This window comes from Somniosus microcephalus, chromosome 5 (genome assembly GCF_052327205.1).
Source record: "Somniosus microcephalus isolate GS21.2 chromosome 5, FLI_Smic_1.0, whole genome shotgun sequence".
NCBI classification, from domain to species: domain Eukaryota; kingdom Metazoa; phylum Chordata; class Chondrichthyes; order Squaliformes; family Somniosidae; genus Somniosus; species Somniosus microcephalus.
Window position 1 is genome coordinate 145,525,252 of NC_140991.1, and position 19,174 is coordinate 145,544,425.

General features: G+C 42.6%; 1 protein-coding gene across 3 annotated transcripts in view; it reads right to left on the reverse strand.

Annotated features, from left to right (window-relative positions):
- Positions 1-7,014: 7,014 nt before the first annotated feature.
- Positions 7,015-19,174, reverse strand: part of ngly2 (N-glycanase 2) — a 334,241-nt gene continuing 322,081 nt past the window's right edge. For all 3 annotated transcript variants that reach the window (XM_085988341.1, XM_085988340.1, XM_085988339.1), the window contains one exon: positions 7,015-9,501. In XM_085988341.1, coding sequence (XP_085844467.1) covers positions 9,455-9,501 — 47 coding nt within the window. In that variant the 3' untranslated portion in view covers positions 7,015-9,454. The remainder of the gene's footprint in view (positions 9,502-19,174) is intronic.

Sequence of the window (19,174 nt, forward strand, 5' to 3'; positions counted from 1 at the left end):
CTCCTTTGCTCCAATGAAAACAAATCCAGTTTCTCCAACCTGTCCTTGTAGCTAAGATCCCCCATCCTGGAACCATTCTGGTAAATCTCCTCTGCACCCTCTCAAGGGCCTTCACATCCTTCCTAAAGTGTGGTGGCCAGAACTGGACACAATACTCCAGTTGTGGCCTAACCAGCACTTTATAAAGGTTCAGCATAACTTCTCTACTTTTGTACTCAATACCCCTGTTTATGAAGCCCAAGATCCCACATGCTTTGTTAACCACTCTCTCAATATGTCCTGCCACCTTCAGGGACCTATGCACATTAACTCCCAGGTCCCTCTGTCCCTGCACACTCTTTAAAACTGTGCCATTAAGTGTACATTGCCTCTCCCTGTTTCTTCTGCCAAAAATGCATCACCTGACACTTCTCTGTATTAAATTCCATCTGCCACTTGTCTGCCCATTCTGCTTTTCTATGTCCTGTTGCAGGCGATTGGTATCATCCTCACTGTTTCCCACACCCCCAAGTTTGGTGTCATTGGCAAATTTAGAAATTCTACTCTGTATTCCAATATCCAGGTCATTTATTTATATATATATAATCAAAAAAAGCAGTGGCCCCAGCACTGACCCTTGGGGAACACCACTGTCTACCATCCTCCAGTCTGAAAAACAGCCATTTACCACAACTCGCTGTTTTCTGTCCTTAAGCCAATTCCTTATCCAAGCTGCCACTGACCCACATATTCCATGAGCCTCAATTTTGTTAACCAGCCTTCTATCTGGTACTTTGTCAAACACCTTCCGAAAATCCATGTAGACAACATCCATTGCATTCCCTTCATCAATCCTCTCTGTTACTTCATCAAAAATTTCAATTAGATAGTCAAACACGATCTGCCTTTTACAAATCTGTGTTGGCTCTCCTTAATTTGCTTAAACCTCTCCATGTGCCCATAAATTTTTCCTTGATTATTGTTTCTAAAACTTTACCCACCACTGATGTTAAACTGTAAATACTAGGATTGTCCTTACACCCTTTCTTGAACAATGGTGTCATATTTGCCACTTTCCAATCCTCAGGCACCTCCCCCACATCTAGGGAAATTGGAAAATTATGGCAAGCCCTTCCGCTATGTCCTCCCCTAATTCCCTTAGCAACCTGAGATGCAAGCCATCTGGACCAGGCAACGTATCCATTCTAAGCATACCCAGCCTTTCTAGTACATCCTGTCTATCAATTTTTACCCCTTCCATTGCTTCTACCTTTTCCACTTCTATCAATATTTTGTCAGCATCCACCTCCTTAGTAAACACCAATACAAAGTACTCATTGAGTATTCTAGCCTTGCCCTGTGCCTCTAAATATATATCACCTTCTTTGTCCCTAATAGACCCCACCCCACCTCTTACTACCCACTTACTCTTTACATGCCGGTAGAAGATATTTGGGTTCCCTTTTATGTTAACCGCCATTCTACTCTCATATTCTCTCTTTGCCAATCTTATTTTCATCTTCACTTCCCCTCTCAACTTATTGTATTTGGTCTGGTTCTCCCTTGAAGAATTCACCTGACATGCATCATACACCCTATTTTTTTTGTTTCATCATCTTCTCTATCTCCCTCATCATCCAAGGAGCCCTTGCTTTTTGTTCTGGACCGATGGACATTATGTGACATTCTGAACATTTTATGTGTGCAGATAGCACCCTCTGGTGGCAGTTATTGTGTTAACAGTTTGTATGCTGAAAAGGTCATCTGACCTTTCTTCCTGTGTGAGGTCATTTGACCTTTCTTCCTGTGTGAGGTCATTTGACCTTTGTTCCTTTCTTCCTGTGAGAGGTCATTTGACCTTCTTACCTTTCTTCCTGTTGACCCCAGGAAGCAGTTTACCAGGAAGAACCTGACTTGAGTAATGGAGAATTCCATGAGGGATTTTCAATCCAGTGTAATCTGACTTCATATGTTAGGCCAAACGCAATATCTGTGAGTATCTTTAGTTCTTAGCATAATAGCAATGTTGTCAGAGTAATATTTTGATAATACTATGTTTATAAAAGGTTAATATTTAATAGTTACAGAAGTTAGTTCAAATGTTAGTTAGTTATACAATTAGTCTATTCTACTGTTGTAAATATGTTTATATCTTGTGTACGATCGAATGTGTAGTACTCAGTTTATGTACAAAACATACTTTGTCTTTGTTTACAGTTTCACAAATTTGTTCAAGTAAAGCTTCAAAACAGCAACCGGCTTCAGAAGAATTATTTTGAATAGAATGTTTAACTTGCTGGATAACTAGATAGGAGCACGTCTAGCACGGCCAGTATTTTGTTCCCTTACCCTTCCCTCTTGTTGGAATGTACCTAGCCTGTACTTGGAGCATCTCCTCCTTAAAGATCACCCATTGTTCCATTACAGTTTTTCCTGTCAGTCTTTGGTTCCATTTTACCCTGGCTAGATCATTTCGCATCCCATTGAAGTTAGCCCTATTCCAGCTTAGAAGTTCCATTTTAGATTGTAACTTGCTCCTCTCCATTGCTAATCTAAATCTTATGATACGATGATCACTCGTACCCAAGTGTTCTCCCACAGCCACTTGGTCGACCTGTCCCGCCTCATTCCTCAGCACCAGATCCAGCAATGCCTCCTTCCTAGTTGGGCCAAGAACATACTGGTCAAGGAAATTCTCCTGAACACATTTCAGAAATTCCTCCCCCTCCTTTCCCTTTACCCTAGCATTATCCCAATTGATATTTGAGTAATTAAAGTCCTCCAATATCACCACTCTATAGCTCTTGCATATCTCTGCGATTTCTCTGCAGATTTGCTTCTCTACTTCCCTCTTACTATTTGGAGGCCTGTAGAATACCCTCAATAGTGTGATCATACCCTTTTCGCTCAACTCTAACCAAATGCATTCTGTCCTTGTCCCCTCAAGAACATCCTCTTTCCAACACTACAATGCCTTCCTTAATCAGCACTGCCACCCCACCTCCCTTTTTTCCTTCTCTATCTTTTCTGAACACCTTGTACCCTTGAATATTAAGTGCCCAGTCATCACCATTTTTAAGCCACATTTCCGTTATTGCGACATCATATTGCCACAAGGCTAATTGTGCTTGTAGCTCACCAACCTTATTCAGCACACTTTGTGCGTTTACGTACATGCATTCTAAACCCATTTTTGAATTCTTCATAGTCTTTCTTAGTCTGCTCCTATCTAATATGGTACAACTTCTGCCTCTAGTACTACTTTCTTCTCTAGTACTATCCAACACACTCTCACTCTTTTATGCACCTTATTCCTCTTTTCTACCCCTATATGCTGGTGACCATCCCCCTGCCAAGCTAGTTTAAACCCTCAACAATAGCACTAGCAAACCTCCCTGCGAGAATATTGGACCCGGCTCTGTTGTGGTGCAACCTGCCCGGCTTGTACAGGCCCCATCTTCCCTAGAAATGGTCCCAATGCCTCAGGAATCTAATGCCCTCCCTCCTGCACCATTTGTCCAGCCACGCATTCATCAGCACATTTCCAAATTTGCAGCTAAGTGGCAGTGTCAGTTGTGAAGAGAATGTGAAGAGGCTTCAGGGGGATCTCGACAGGCTCAATGAGTGGGGGAGAACATGGCAGATGGAATATAATGTGGATAAATGTGAAGTTATCCACTTTGGTAGAAAAAACAGAAAGGCAGAGTATTTCAAAAATGGTGAAAGATTGGGGAATGCAGATGCTCAAAGGGTCCTGGGTGTCCGTGTACATGAGTCACTGACAGTGAATGTGCAGGTGCAGCAAGCCATTAGGAAGGCAAATGGTATGCTGGCCTTCATTACAAGAGGATTTGAGTACAGGAGTAAAGAAGTCTTACTCCAATTATATATGGCCTTGGTGAGACCACACCTGGAGTACTGTGTACAGTTTTGGTCTCCTTACCTAAGGAAGGATATACTTGCCATAGAGGGAGTGCAACAAAGCTTCACGAGATTGATTCCTGGGATGGCGGGACTGTCGTATGAGAAGAGATTGAGTAAACTAGGCCTGTATTCTCTTGAATTCAGAAGAATAAGAGGGGATCTCATTGAAGCATACAAAATTATTACAGGGCTTGATAGGGTGGATGTTGGGAGAATGTTTCCCTTGGCTGGGGAGTCTCGAACCAGGGGCCAGAGCCTCAAGATAAAGGGTAGGCCATTCAGGACTGAGATGAGAAGAAATTTCTTCAGAGGGTGGTGAATCTTTACCCAGAGGGCTGTGGAGGCTCAGTCATTGGGTATATTCAAAACAGAAGTCAATAGATTTCTGACTAGTAAAGGCATCAAGGGATATGGCGATAGGGCCGGTGAATGGAGTTGAGGCAGAAGATCAGCCATGATCTCATTGACTGGCGGAGCAGGCTCAAAGGGCCGAATGGCCTACTCCTATTTCTTATGTTCTATCCTATTCCTGTACTCACTAGCACGTGGCACCCTAAACTCTGCCTGCAGGACTTCATCCCTCTTTCTGCCTATGTTATTACCGATATGAACAATGACCTCTGGCTGTTCACCCTCCCCCCTCAGAGTGTCCTGTGTTCTGATAAGTATGGAATCCTTGTCCTTGGAAGTATCTGATAAGGGGACAGAGATAAACTTGAAGGTGCCAATATGTTTGTTGCCAGAAAGTATTTTCTTTAGACATAACATTTGGAGAAAGATTGTTAGAACCTACAGCAAAGCAGTGGATGTCTTGATATGTTGCAAGAATGTATATCGTAGTGATTCCTTTAGGGTTTTTTATGTTTTGTTAAAATGACTTCATTTTGGATTTTGTAATTTCTATGTTACTGTTTAATATATAGTACGCCACACTATTCTAGCCAGAGGAATTCAAAGAAACTTCTCTACAAAGTGAGAGGTTTTGAGAAAAGAGTTGGGAGTACATAGAATCAGAATTTTACAGCACAGGAGGTGGTGATGCAGCCCATTGCACTGGTGCTGACTCTCAAAGAGCTATCCAATTCCCTGCCCTTTCCATATACCCTTTTACATTTTTGTTCTCAAATATTGATCAATTTCCCTTTTAAAAGCATGACACATCACGAAAAATATTGAAATACTTTCTGTGGGGTGAAAATGATTAAATAAAAAAGCAGAACCATCAATATAGCACCAGTTTGTTGTTACTTCATTCTTTCGTCTGTCCTTTTTCATCAGTTGACACTGTTTGTAAAATCTATAAGGCTTTGGGTCAAACTCATCAACGTAATTACATTGTGATGTCACACCAGCAGCTGCTGCTCCCTCGATTGCTGCAGTAACATTCCAAGCTTGATAGCCATGGTTTAAGTCACTGAGACCCAAAAGCAATACCAATTTTATATCAACTGCAGTAAACTAATATACAGGAAACTTTTTTTTATCCGGCACCGACGGGACCGACGTGGTGCCGGTTCATCAAAAATTCCGGATAACTGAAAGCTATAGTAAAAGGTACGAAGAGCTGACAGCTCCGTATAAAGCAACAAACCCTGTTGCTTAGCAACAAGTGCAGAACAATGGCCACAAGTTCCAAGCATCTCTGTAGCTTAGCAACAGCTGCAGCCACACCCTTGCACAGCAACAGATCGAGGAAGGCAAGTACAATATGAAGTAAAACTTACCTGAACCTACTCCTGAATTTTGCCGGTTAACTGAGATTTCCGGTTATTTAGGTGCCGGTAAATCGAAAGTTTCCTGTACATGCAAATTATTTGAAATCACACAGGCACAAATGGACAAAGACTAATCTTTTCAGACCTGATTAAAACTAAAAATGAACTATTTTAGACTTTTCTTATGCAGTAGAAATCATATATCACTGCAAATTGATGTTCTACTGTGTAACTTCTGTGGACATTAGTTTATTCTCTGTGCAACATCAAATTCATAATAACCAGGTTTAATTTCCTCTGGTAGTGCATCAGTTATTGCATTCCCATAAAATTCCTTTGTGCACTATTTCAGTGCAGTTGTTAACCCACTTATTGGGTTGAAACTACATTAACACATTCATGTAAAATTTTGCTGTTATTTTAATCTGTGCGCTATCAGGAACCCAAATGTTTCTAGTTTTCAATTTTTGAGAAATACCTTGTGGATCTTTTTGGAAATAGGATTTTTGTAAAATGGTTCTAGAAAATGTTACTCCTTGTAGTACAGTAACAGTCCACACACCAAATTTGCTGCCTATGTTCAACTCCTTCTTTGGCCAAAAACAAAATAGCCAGTGTTCTTCCTAAGTGACTCATACACGCTGTTATTATCCACTCTGATTAATACTTGCCCCAAGCAGCAGCATTCTATAAGCCCATTAAATCAGTTGAAATACACAAAAGTCCTGAATGACTTATGCTTCTAAATCCAGTCAGAAAAGATCATCCTGATTTACTTTCCACCCCTTAAAATTGAAAACACTGACCGAAATTTGTAAGAGTCATAAATCAGGATTATCTGTATTGTGGTGTGTTATATGAAAAGCTGCAACCAAAAGCCTTCTTAAAGAAAAATATTAGAGAATGTGGTGCTATGAGCTTCAATACCTCAGGATAAAGGGTAGGCCATTCAGGACTGAGATGAGAAGAAATTTCTTCACAGAGGGTGGTGAATCTTTGGAATTCTCTACCCCAGAGGGCTGTGGAGGCTCAGTCATTGGGTATATTCAAAACAGAAGTCGATAGATTTCTGACTAGCAAAGGCATCAAGGGATATGGCGTTAGGGCCGGTGAATGGAGTTGAGGCAGAAGATCAGCCATGATCTCATTGAATGGCGGAGCAGGCTCGAAGGGCCTACTCCTGCTCCTATTTCTTATGTTCTAATACTCCCCCATGACAAGTGTTACAGCAGGCCAGAGAATATTTTAAACCACTTGATCTCCACAGGAATGGGATAAAGCAAAAAATGAAGGCAGTTACCTACAGCAAGTCCCATGCATTTCCAATTAGACCTTTAAACACAACTAGTTATTTCACATGTATCACTGTTCATACCTGAATAACATCTGATGAGAGTTTAAAATTTTAAATGCAAATTATTTATTAGAATTTCATCATTAGTACATGCAAGGAAGACTAGTAGGAAATCTGAAGGATGATTCAATAAAAAATACTCAAATTCAACTCATAATTTTTTTAAAATCCCCACAAGCTTTGTACGGTATGCCTGTTCTGTAATATATATAACAATGCCAATTTTTGGGCTTGTGTATGCAATCTTTGTCATAATTCGATGTCCCCCAAAGCCTATAGCTCGTGTTTTGATGATTAACTGTTCAACTACCATAAATCAAAAACAGCTAAACATCTGTATAAACCATTAGCTGGAGTTTGGGTTTTACTACATGTGCCATATATGTCCATGGCAACAAAGTCCCAACTTTACAAAATAAACCTGGAAAAACCTATTTCCTGTTGTAAATGACAGTGACTATGACAGTCTAGCTGTGTAGCTTACAGTGAATTACTGTAATCAGAAACCAATATGAAAGGTTTCAATACAATAGCTTTAAAAGAGCAAGCAACATTAAAATTCTGAGTTTAAATTATGTTCAGTAGAAAGATTAGTATAATTTGTAGAGATGCATAAAAGTAATTATTATGCTAAATAGACCCAAGTAACTTGTGCATATAAAACAACACTTCCTCTTCCAACTCAAAAGCTCCAAATTACTATTTTCAAACTGGGAGAATGTATTTTAATTTCCTGATACAGTCAGCCAATGCCATGAAATTGCTATATTTTGGTCAGGCTCTTCCAAGGTGGCTTCTGGACACAGGTAAAGTAGGGGTGTTCAAGCTTTTTGTCTTTGTGGGCCGTATAGATTAGTACCACGGAACCTTGAGGGCCACACAAAGTTCAAAATCCATATTCCCATTAATTTACATGTATCTCAAGTTATTGATACAAGCAGATCTGGATGAGCTGATTAAGGATATATCCATGAATGAGGCAATAACATGAAGACCAGCTCTTTCTAAAGCTTCAGGCCAACTAAATTCAAATAGGACAAACCAGCAGATAAGAAATATAAACACAAAAAGGACTTTGAAGGTCACATTCCTAGGGTTCAGGGGTTGTGTGTGACCCACTAGCCACAGTTTGGACATCGCCCTGGAAAGGTGTATCTGTCGGAAAAGTTATCTAGCCTACTATCTGAATTTCATTGTGATAAAGTTCAGTGTAGTTTTAGTTACCCTAAGATTTCAAAAACATCTCATCTGTGGAGTCATTTGATGATATATAATGGAAATTGCAGCCATCTATTCTTAAGCGAATGCGGAGCTGTAAAACCCAAGACTTGCAGTTGCTAAGCAGCTGTCACAGGAAGACCCATTCTTATTGTGTACAAGCGGCTGTGCAATGCAATTTGGCAGTTGTAGTCTGTAAACCTCCAAGTTTAACCCTGTAGTCAGGATACAACTGACACATAACTTGAAAACAGGTCATTTGAACAGAAATATTCTTTTTCCAATTACAATGTAGATAAATACAGAAAACTGAAAGACTGCGACCAAACTAGCAAGATATCTTTTAAAAAGTAACACTCAAACAATTCATCACAGCACACAACTGAGGGCATAAAATAAGAGAATAGAAACATGATGCAAAAAACTGTGAATTCTCACAGTGCTACTTTGTGGTAAGCGGCAAGACTTAATGGCAGTGGTGATATAATTAACAGAGAAGGTATATTAGTTTGCTGAGCAGTGTGAAGAGGCAGGTTTATTCGTCAGCCTTATTTTCGGTAGCCAGCTTTCACTTTTATTTAGACCTTTTATGCAATGAACAAGGTAATACACACCCCACTGCCATTGTAATGTACGTGGATACATAACAGCAAAGTTTAGCAGTATTTTTACAAATCACAAGGATTAGAAAGTGAGGAAACATCTAGTTTTTAAAAAAGGTAATACTGTCATAATGCATGGAGTAAAATAAAATCCAACTCAGGCTGCAACAATTGCATGTATTCTGACTTTATCTATTACAAAAGTAGAAGAAAAGTATAGTAACCAGGATTAAAAATTAACTGTAGAAAAGGTTGCTCCTTGACTAAGCTTAAGCTTTCTGTAGCAGATCTGGTCAATTTTGATTCTGAATGCTAATGTTCTTCCATGAAAACATGAGGCTGAAAATAGCCACTTAAGTTATGGAATAGTGCCCTGTGAAGCTGGCCCGAATGACATTCAGATATGCATTCTAGAACATTCTGACAGTGATCATTAAATACAGCAACATCAACAAACATGCCAGCTGAATACAGACAGCAACATTCAGCCAACAGCTTGTTACCTCAGTCATAAACTTCCAGGGTTTGGTAGCAAACTGCTTCTGAGTTATTATTAATTTCAAGTCCTGGTTAGTAATGATTTGCGATTTTACTTGTAGAATACAAGGTAGGAATACATTATAATTTCTCCAGGGTTCTGTTTCGGGTCTGGGTCCTTGCCATTAAACCAACCAAAATACACGATGCTGTTTATCCCATCCATGTTCACCTGGGTAGGAGGAAGGGGATCAAAAATGAATTAATAAAGGTTTTACTAAATGGATACAACCCAAACTTCAACCGCTTCAAACCGTTTTTTGTCTCTGCTGCTTTTATGTGAAGTACACAAGATCTGTAGGCTTTCTGATATCCCCAATATTTTAGTTATATTTTCGAACAATCCACTACTTTGCACCATACTCTTGAGAACTGCTTGATTTTTATTAGTTATTTAACTCTTGAAGAATTTCCCCCATCTACCCAAACACAATGGGAGCATGATAGCACAGCACATTACTCTTACTATTACTGAAAGATAAATATCCCTCTATATTGTCCCAACAATGGAGCTTAGCCATAAGCTGAACAGCAACTCTTATTGCACCAGTGTGACATTTCCCATACAAGACGTCTTGTAGCCTTTCAATGAGACTGCTATTTATTGATAATTTATAGCAAGCTGTACGTTGTGAATTCATGCCCACTAGAAAATGGGCTGAAGCTAATCAAACTCATTTATCTTAGGAGCAATTGTTAGAAGGGAAGCTTTCAACCCAGTGCCAGTGCTCCCATTTTTATAATGTTTTTATTCCTGTGGATAGTTAAAATCTTCCTACTGCAGAGTACTATTTCTATGTGTTCCCATTCAAAAATGTGGCGCAAAATAGGGCATCTTAACAGTAGGTTAGAACATAATGTACACAGATTTCATTTATCACAAAAATATTTAAGTTTAACAATTATGAAAACAAAGAATTTAGTTTTGTAAGTTAATGCACTGTTTTAGTTCTGTGCACTTAGTAAAATACATCATCAGTCTTATGCCACCACAGAAGAACAATTTCCAAAACTAAACATGAATTGATTCAAGAAACAAAATATACAAATTACTTTCTAATAGGAGCTAGTTGCACACTCGGCCTATTATACTTAGAATTTTAATACTTGTCAAAAGACAAGCACAGTTTGTTGACATCCTTGGAGAGTTTGATGTTGTAAAACCCATCTTCAGTCCTGTTGAATTCCTTACACAGCCAAGAGTTCTTTTGATTTTTTTTCATTTATTTCACTAATACCATGCTCTCTTAGCAAATGAATCTCAAGTTTACACAAAATTCTTGTCCAGTTATCTTTTACTATACCAAAACAAAACCAGTTCTGATGAAAGGTCATCGACCTGAAACGTTAACTCTGTTTTTCTCTTCACAGATTCTGTCTGATCTGCTGAGTGTTTACAGCATTTTGTTTTTATTTTATCTTTTAATATACCATTGTCTAGGGTCCCAAGTAATTTACGTGTACTTCCTCCAATCTAGCATACTGTATTTGCTGCTCATGGTGTGTTCTCCTCTATAGGGGGAGACATAGATTGGGTGATCACTTTGATAAAGACTTCTATTCTGTCCATAGGTATGATCCTGACCCTCTTGTGGCTAGCCATTTCAACTCCCACTGCACTCCCCTCCTACACTGTTACAACCAAGCTCAACAGAAACTTCAGGCACAGTATCTTTCCCCTTAGTACCCTGCAGCCTTTAGCCTGAAAACTGACATGAGCAACTTCAAACCTAGTTATATATCCGATTTTCTTGTTTTCCTCATCCATCGTCCACTTCATTCCACCCATTTTTGAGCTGTTTTTCTTCTTGCCTTACTTTGTTATTTTCACTCTCCCTTTGTCCTGTAATTAGCTTTTGCCTGCCCAACCGAAGTGATCTTTATGGCCCTGATTTTCCACATCTAGCAAAAATGGGTTTAAGTTGACCTAAGGCACAGACTCATATATGCCAGCAATCTATGGGGCAGGTTGTGTTGAATTTTCCAAAGGAAGGCCCTGCCTCTAACGTCAATAGTTTGGCTAGGTATCATAAAATCTGGCAAAGCAACAGCTTTTAAAGGGCGAGGCCCAGAGCCCCGAGAGAGCGGAGAGGCGGCGGACCTGCGAGGGAGCACCAGAGGCGGCGGCGGTATTTAAGGAGCAGCCCCGAGGCGGCGAGCAGTGAGGCCCAGAGCCCCGAGAGAGCGGAGAGGCGGCGGACCTGCGAGGGAGCACCAGAGGCGGCGGCGGTATTTAAGGAGCAGCCCCGAGGCCCAGAGCCCCGAGAGAGTGGAGAGGCGGCGGACCTGCGAGGGAGCACCAGAGGCGGCGGCGGTATTTAAGGAGCAGCCCCGAGGCGGCGAGCAGCGAGGCCCAGAGCCCCGAGAGAGCGGAGAGGCGGCGGACCTGCGAGGGAGCACCAGAGGCGGCGGCGGTATTTAAGGAGCAGCCCCGAGGCGGCGAGCAGCGAGGCCCAGAGCCCCGAGAGAGCGGAGAGGCGGCGGACCTGCGAGGGAGCACCAGAGGCGGTGGCGGTATTTAAGGAGCAGCCCGAGGCAGCGAGCAGCGAGGCCCAGAGCCCCGAGAGAGCGGAGAGGCGGCGGACCTGCGAGGGAGTACCAGAGGCGGCGGCGGTATTTAAGGAGCTTACCAATCCAGGTTCCGGGAGAGGGAAGCAAAAAGTAATCGAAGTGTGACGTCACCAAGAAGCAGGTAAGTGATTGGTTGGTGAGTATTTTCTTTCTAAATTTTTCTAAACTTAAATTTTGTGTTTTCTAAGGTCTCTGTTGTGTAGCGGGGACTACTATTAAGCAAGGGCCTTTGAGTATATCATTTAATTGAAGTGAAATTGGTGGGATTCATTTAATTTTAATTAATTAATTAAAGGGTAAGTCATGGCAGGACAGCCCAGCCCCGTAGTATGCTCCTCCTGCTCTATGTGGGAAATCAGGGACGCTTCCTGCGTCCCTGACGACCGTGTGTGCGGGAAGTGTGTCCAGCTGCAGCTACTGATAGACCGCATTGTGGCACTGGAGCTGCGGATGGATTCATTTTGGAGCATTCGCGATGCTGAGGACGTCGTGAATATCACATTTAGCAAGTTGGTCACACCGCAGGTAAAGGGTGTACAGGCAGGAAGGGAATGGGTGACCAGCAGGCAGAGTAAGAGACGCAGGCAGGTAGTGCAGGAATCCCCTGTGGCCATCCCCCTCTCAAACAGATATACCACTTTGAATACTGTTGGGGGGGGATGACTCATCAGGGGAAGGCAGCAGCAGCCAACTTCCTGGCACCATGGGTGGCTCTGCTGCACAGGCTGGGAGGAAAAAGAGTGGAAGAGCTATAGTGATAGGGGACTCAATTGTAAGGGGAATAGATAGGCGTTTTTGCGGCTGCAATCGAGACTCCAGGATGGTGTGTTGCCTCCCTGGTGCAAGGGTCAAGGACGTCTTGGAGCGGCTGCAGAACATTTTGGAGGGGGAGGGCGAACAGCCTGTTGTCGTGGTGCACATAGGCACCAACGATATAGGTAAAAAATGGGATGAGGTCCTAAAAGCAGAATATAGGGAGTTAGGAGGTAAATTAAAAAATAGGACCTCAAAGGTAGTAATCTCAGGATTGCTACCAGTGCCACGTGCTAGTCAGAGTAGAAATAGGAGGATATTTCAAATGAATACGTGGCTAGAGGAATGGTGTAAGGGGGAAGGGATTCAAATTCCTTGGACATTGGAACTGGTTCTGGGAGAGGTGGGACCAGTACAAACGGGACGGTTTGCACCTGGGCAGGGCCGGGACCGATGTCCTAGGGGGAGTGTTTGCTAGTGCTGTTGGGGAGGGTTTAAACTAAAGTGGCAGGGGTTCGGAACCTGAGCAGGGAGACAGAGGAAAGGGAAACAAGGAAAAAAGCAAAAGACAGGAAGGAGAAAAACAAAATTAGAAGGCAAAGAACTCAATGGTTTAAATCAAACATGGTCACAGTAAATAATAATTCATATAGGTCTGAGAGCGTTAAAAAAACAAGCCTGAAAGCTTTGTGTCTTAATGCAAGGAGCATTCGGAACAAGGTGGATGAATTAGCTGCGCAAATAGAGGTAAACGAATATGATTTGATTGGAATTACAGAAACATGGCTCCAGGGTGGCCAAGGCTGGGAACTCAACATCCAGGGGTATTCAATATTTAGGAAGGATAGGCAAAAAAGAAAGGGAGGTGGGGTAGCATTGCTGGTTAAAGAGGGGATTAACACAATTGAAAGGAAGGATATTAACTCTGATGATGCGGAATCTGTATGGGTAGAACTGAGAAATATCAAGGGGCAGAAAACGTTAGTGGGAGTGGTATATAGACCTCCAAACAGTAATACGGAGGTTGGGGATGGCATTAAAAGGGAAATTAGAGAAGCGTGCAGTAAGGGCACAGCAGTCATCATGGATGACTTTAATTTACATATAGATTGGGCTAACCAAATTAGTAAAAATACTGAGGAGGAGGAATTCCTAGAATGTTTACGGGATGGTTTTCTGGAACAATATGTCGAGGAACCAACCAGAGATCAGGCCATCTTAGACTGGGTATTATGTAATGAGAGAGGATTAATTAGCAATCTTGTTGTACGAGACCCCTTGGGTCAGAGCGATCATAATATGATAGAATTCTTCATTAGGATGGAGAGTGAAGTAGTTGACTCGGAGACTAGGGTCCTGAATTTAAATAAAGGAAACTACGATGGTATGAGGCGCGAATTGGGTAGGATTGATTGGGGAATGTCACTCAAAGGGTTACATAGATACATAGAAGATAGGAGCAGGCGTAGGCCATTCGGCCCTTCGTGCCTGCTCCGCCATTCGATGAGATCATGGCTGATCCTTTAATTCAGTATCCCGTCCCCGCCTTCTCTCCGTAACCCTTAACCCCTTTTGCCCGTAGAAATATATCTAATTCCCTCTTAAATATATTTAATGAGCTGGCGTACACTGCCCTCTGTGGCAATGAGTTCCACAGGTTCACCACTCTCTGAGTGAAGAAATTCCCCCTCATCTCTGTCCTAAATGGTTTAGCCCTTATCCTTAAATTATGTCCTCTAGTTCTGTTCTCACCCGCCAAGGGAAACATTCCTTCTGCATCCAGTCTGTCTAGACCTGTCAGAATTTTATACACTTCTATGAGGTCCCCTCTCAATCTTCTAAACTCCAGTGTGTACATCCCTAAACTACATAGTCTCTCCTCATAGGTCATTCCCGCCATTCCTGGTATCAGCCTGGTGAATCGCCGCTGCACCCCCTCCATGGCAAGAACATCCTTCCTCAGATGAGGCGACCAAAACTGTACACAGTACTCGAGGTGTGGTCTCACCAGTGCCCTGTACAGCTGCAGCAAGGTATCCCTGTTCCTGTATTCTAACCCTTTTGCTATGAAGGCCAGCATACCGTTTGCCTTCTTGACCGCCTGTTGCACCTGCATGCTCGCCTTCAGTGACTGGTGTACAAGAACACCCAGGTCTCTCTGTACTTCCCCCTCTCCCAATCTATTGCCATTTAAATAATAATTTGCCCTCCCGTTCCTGCACCCAAGGTGGATAACTTCGCACTTGTCCACATTATAGTGCATCTGCCATTTATCCGCCCAATCGCCCAGTCTGTCCAAATCGCTCTGGAGCTTCCTGGTCTCTTCCTCTGAGCCCACCCCCCCTCCTAGTTTAGTGTCGTCTGCAAATTTGGAAATGCTGCATCCGACTCCCTGATCCAGGTCATTAATGTAAATTGTGAACAGCTGGGGGCCCAGGACAGATCCCTGTGGTACCCCACTTGTTACTGCCTGCCATTCAGAAAATGAGCCGTTTATTCCAACTCTCTGTTTTCTATCTGACAGCCAGTTCCCTATCCACGCCAAAACTTTCCCCTTTATCCCATGAGCCTCAATTTTCCATGCTAATCTTTTATGTGGGACCTTATCGAAGGCCTTTTGGAAGTCCAGGTACACCACATCTACTGGCTCTCCCCCATCTATTCTACCAGTTACTCCCTCAAAAAATTCCAATAGATTAGTCAAGCACGATTTACCCTTTGTAAATCCATGTTGACTCTGTCCTATCCTGTCCCCATTTGCTAAGTGCTCCGCTATTTCATCCTTAATGATGGACTCCAGCATTTTGCCCACAACTGATGTAAGGCTTACAGGTCTGTAATTACCTGCTTTTTCCCTACCCCCCTTTTTGAATAGTGGGGTAACGTTAGCTACCCTCCAATCCATCGGCACTGTTCCCGAGTCTAATGAATTCTGAAAAATCATCCTTAGTGCATCCGCTATCTCTAGGGCCACCTCCTTCAGTACCCTAGGATGCATGTTATCAGGCCCTGGGGATTTGTCCACCTTCAATCCCTTTAGCTTCCTTAACACCATATCCTTAGAGATATTGATTTGCGTCAGTTCCTCCTTTGCCAATGTCCCTATTTTTCCCGATATCCCAGGGAGGTTTTTTGTGTCTTCCTTCGTAAAGACTGACCCAAAGTATGCATTTAGTTGATCTGCCATTTCCTTATTTCCCATTATATATTCCCCCGTATCTGACTGCAATGGACCAACTTTGGTTTTCACCAGTCTTTTCCTTTTGATATACTTATAAAAGCTTTTGGAGTTAGTTTTTATATTTTCCGCCAGCTTGTTTTCGTAAGCTATTTTGCCCCTCTTGATTATGCCCTTTGCCCTCCTTTGCTCTATCTTAAACTGTTCCCAATCTTCCGCTCTGGCGCTTTTTTTGGCTATTTTATACGCCCTATCTTTGGATTTTATGCTGTCTCTAATTTCCCCTGTTATCCACGGTTGAGTCACCTTTTTAGATTTCCTTTTATGCCAGATTGGTATAAACAATTTTTGCAATTTTGTCATTCTATCTTTAAATGTTTGCCATTGTTTATCTACCTCCAGTCCTCCCAGGAACGTTGTCCAATCAGACCTACTCAGTTCCCGTCTCATGGCATCATAATTCCCCTTGTTTAAATTCAGGACCTTAGTCTCTGAGTCAATTTCTTCGCTCTCCATTTCGAGTGAGAAATCGATCATGTTATGATCGCTCTGACCCAAGGGTCCCCGTACAACAAGATTACTGATTAGTCCCTTCTCATTGCACAGTACCCAGTCCAATATAGCCTGTTCCCGAGTTGGTTCCTCGACATATTGATCCAGATAACCATCCCTCAAACACGGTTGACGGTGGATAGGCAATGGCAAACATTCAAAGACAGCATGGATGAACTACAGAAGTTGTTCATCACAGTTTGGGATAGGAATAAAACAAAAAGGGTGACTCAACCGTGGCTAACAAGGGAAATTAGGGATAGCATAAGATCCAAGGAGAGGACATATAAATTGGCCAGAAAAGCGGTAACCCTGAGGATTGGGAGCAGTTTAGGATTCAACAAAGGAGGACAAAGGGATTAATTAAGAAGGGGAAAATAGAATATGAAAGTAAGCTTGCAGGGAACATAAAAACTGACTAAGAGCTTTTATAGATATGTGAAGAGAAAAAGATTAGTGAAATCAAGTGTAGGTCCCTTGCAGTCAGAAGCAGGGGAAATTATAATGGGGAACAAAGAAATGGCAGACCAATTAAATGCATATTTTGGTTCTGTCTTCACAAAGGAGGACACAAATAACCTCCCAGAGATGTTGGAGAACATAGGGTCTGATGAGAGGGAGGAACTGAAAGAAATCAGTATTTGTAGGGAAATGGTGTTAGGGAAATTGACGGGATTGAAGGCCGATAAATCCCCAGGGCCTGATAATCTACATCCTAGGGTACTTAAGGAGGTGGCCCTAGAAATAGTGGATGCATTGCTGATCATCTTCCAAAATTCGCTGGAATCTGGAACTGTACCCATGGATTGGAGAGTAGCTAATGTTACCCCACTATTCAAAAAGGGTGGTAGAGAGAAAGCGGGAATTACAGACCGGTAAGCCTGACATCGGTAGTGGGGAAAATGCTAAAGTCCATTATAAAGGATGTAATAGCTGAGCACTTGGAAAACAGTGACAGGATCGGACAAAGTCAACATGGATTTACAAAAGCTAAATCGTGCTTGACTAATCTACTGGAATTTTTTGAGGATGTAACTGGGAAAATAGATAAGGGAGAACCAGTAGATGTGGTGTATTTGGACTTTCAAAAGGCTTTCGATAGGGTCCCGCATAAGAGGTTAGCGTGTAAAGTTAAGGCACATGGGATTGGGGGCAAGGTATTGACTTGGATAGAGAACTGGTTGGCGGACAGAAAGCAGAGAGTAGGAACTAACGGGTCTTTTTCTGAGTGGCAGGCAGTGACGAGTGGGGTACCGCAGGGATCGGTCCTTGGACCCCAGCTATTCACAATATACATTAATGATCTAGATAAGGGAACTAGATGTAATATCTCCAAGTTTGCAGATGACACAAAGCTGGGTGGGCGTGTGTGCTGCGAGGAGGATACCGAGAAACTCCAGGATGATTTGGACAGGTTGGGTGATTGGGCAGAAGCGTGGCAGATGCAATATAACGTGGATAAATGCGAGGTTATCCACTTTGGTGTCAAAAACAGAAAGGCAGACTATTATCTGAACGGCAATAGATTGGGAGAAGGGGGAAGTGCAACGAGACCTGGGTGTCCTTGTGCACCAGTCGCTGAAGGTAAGCATGCAGGTGCAGCAGGCGGTGAAGAAGGCAAATGGTATGTTGGCCTTCATAGCGAAAGGGTTTGAGTACAGGAGCAAGGATGTCCTGCTGCAGTTGTACAGGGCCTTGGTGAGACCACACCTTGAGTACTGTGTGCAGTTTTGGTCGCCTTATCTGAGGAAGGATGTTCTTGCCATGGAAGAAGTTCAGCGAAGATTCACAAGGCTGATCCCTGGGATGGCAGGAATGACGTATGAGGAGAGATTGGGTCAATTGGGCTTATACTCGCTGGACTTTAGAAGAATGAGAGGGGATCTCATCGAAACTTATAAAATTCTGACAGGTCTGGACAAACTAGATGCAGGTAGAATGTTCCCGATGGTCGGAGAGTCCAGAACCAGGGGTCATAGTCTAAGGATAAGGGGTAAGCCATTTAGGACAGATGAGGAAGAATTTCTTCACCCAGAGAGTGGTGAACCTGTGGAATTCTCTACCACAGAAGGTGGTTGAGGCCAAGTCTTTAAATATATTCAAGAAGGAGTTAGATATATTTCTTAGAGCTAAAGGTATCAAGGGATATGGGGAGAAGGCAGGTACGGGATACTGAGTTTGGATGATCAGCCATAATCTCATCGAATGGCGGAGCAGGCTCGAGGGGCCGAATGGCCTACTCCTATCTTCTATGGTTCTATACATTTTCCCATTAAAGGCCAAGTTCTGGTGGTGACGGCAGAAACGTTGCCTAATTATTCACAGTGGTATAGTGGAGAGATTTGAGCAACATAAAGACTTTGATGTTGAAGGATTGGAGGCCCTTGCTGCAGCAGCTGCATAAAAGGAGGGTGGTAAGTGTGGCCCATTCTTTCTTTAGTGTATCTCCTGCAGCAGGACCTCAAACCCTTCAACATCAAAAGCAGCAGTGATCCTCAGCATAGCTCACATTTCTTGTGGGGCCCTTCAACCATGGCACAAACCTAACGTGGGAACACCGGGAACCTCTAGGAAGTACCATTTAAAGTATTATACAACCATTGCTCTTTTGCACGCACTTTTGCATTGTGCCAAAGCTATGAGCACACTTTTCTCGAAGGTGGAGTTGGCAGTTGAGGAACAGCAATCAGATGTTGAGGCCTCCATGTTTTTACTTTAAGGCTAAAGATGGTAGGAAGGCACCAGGTCCAGCAACATAAAACACAAGTCAGCAAAATCTAACCTTGAAGCA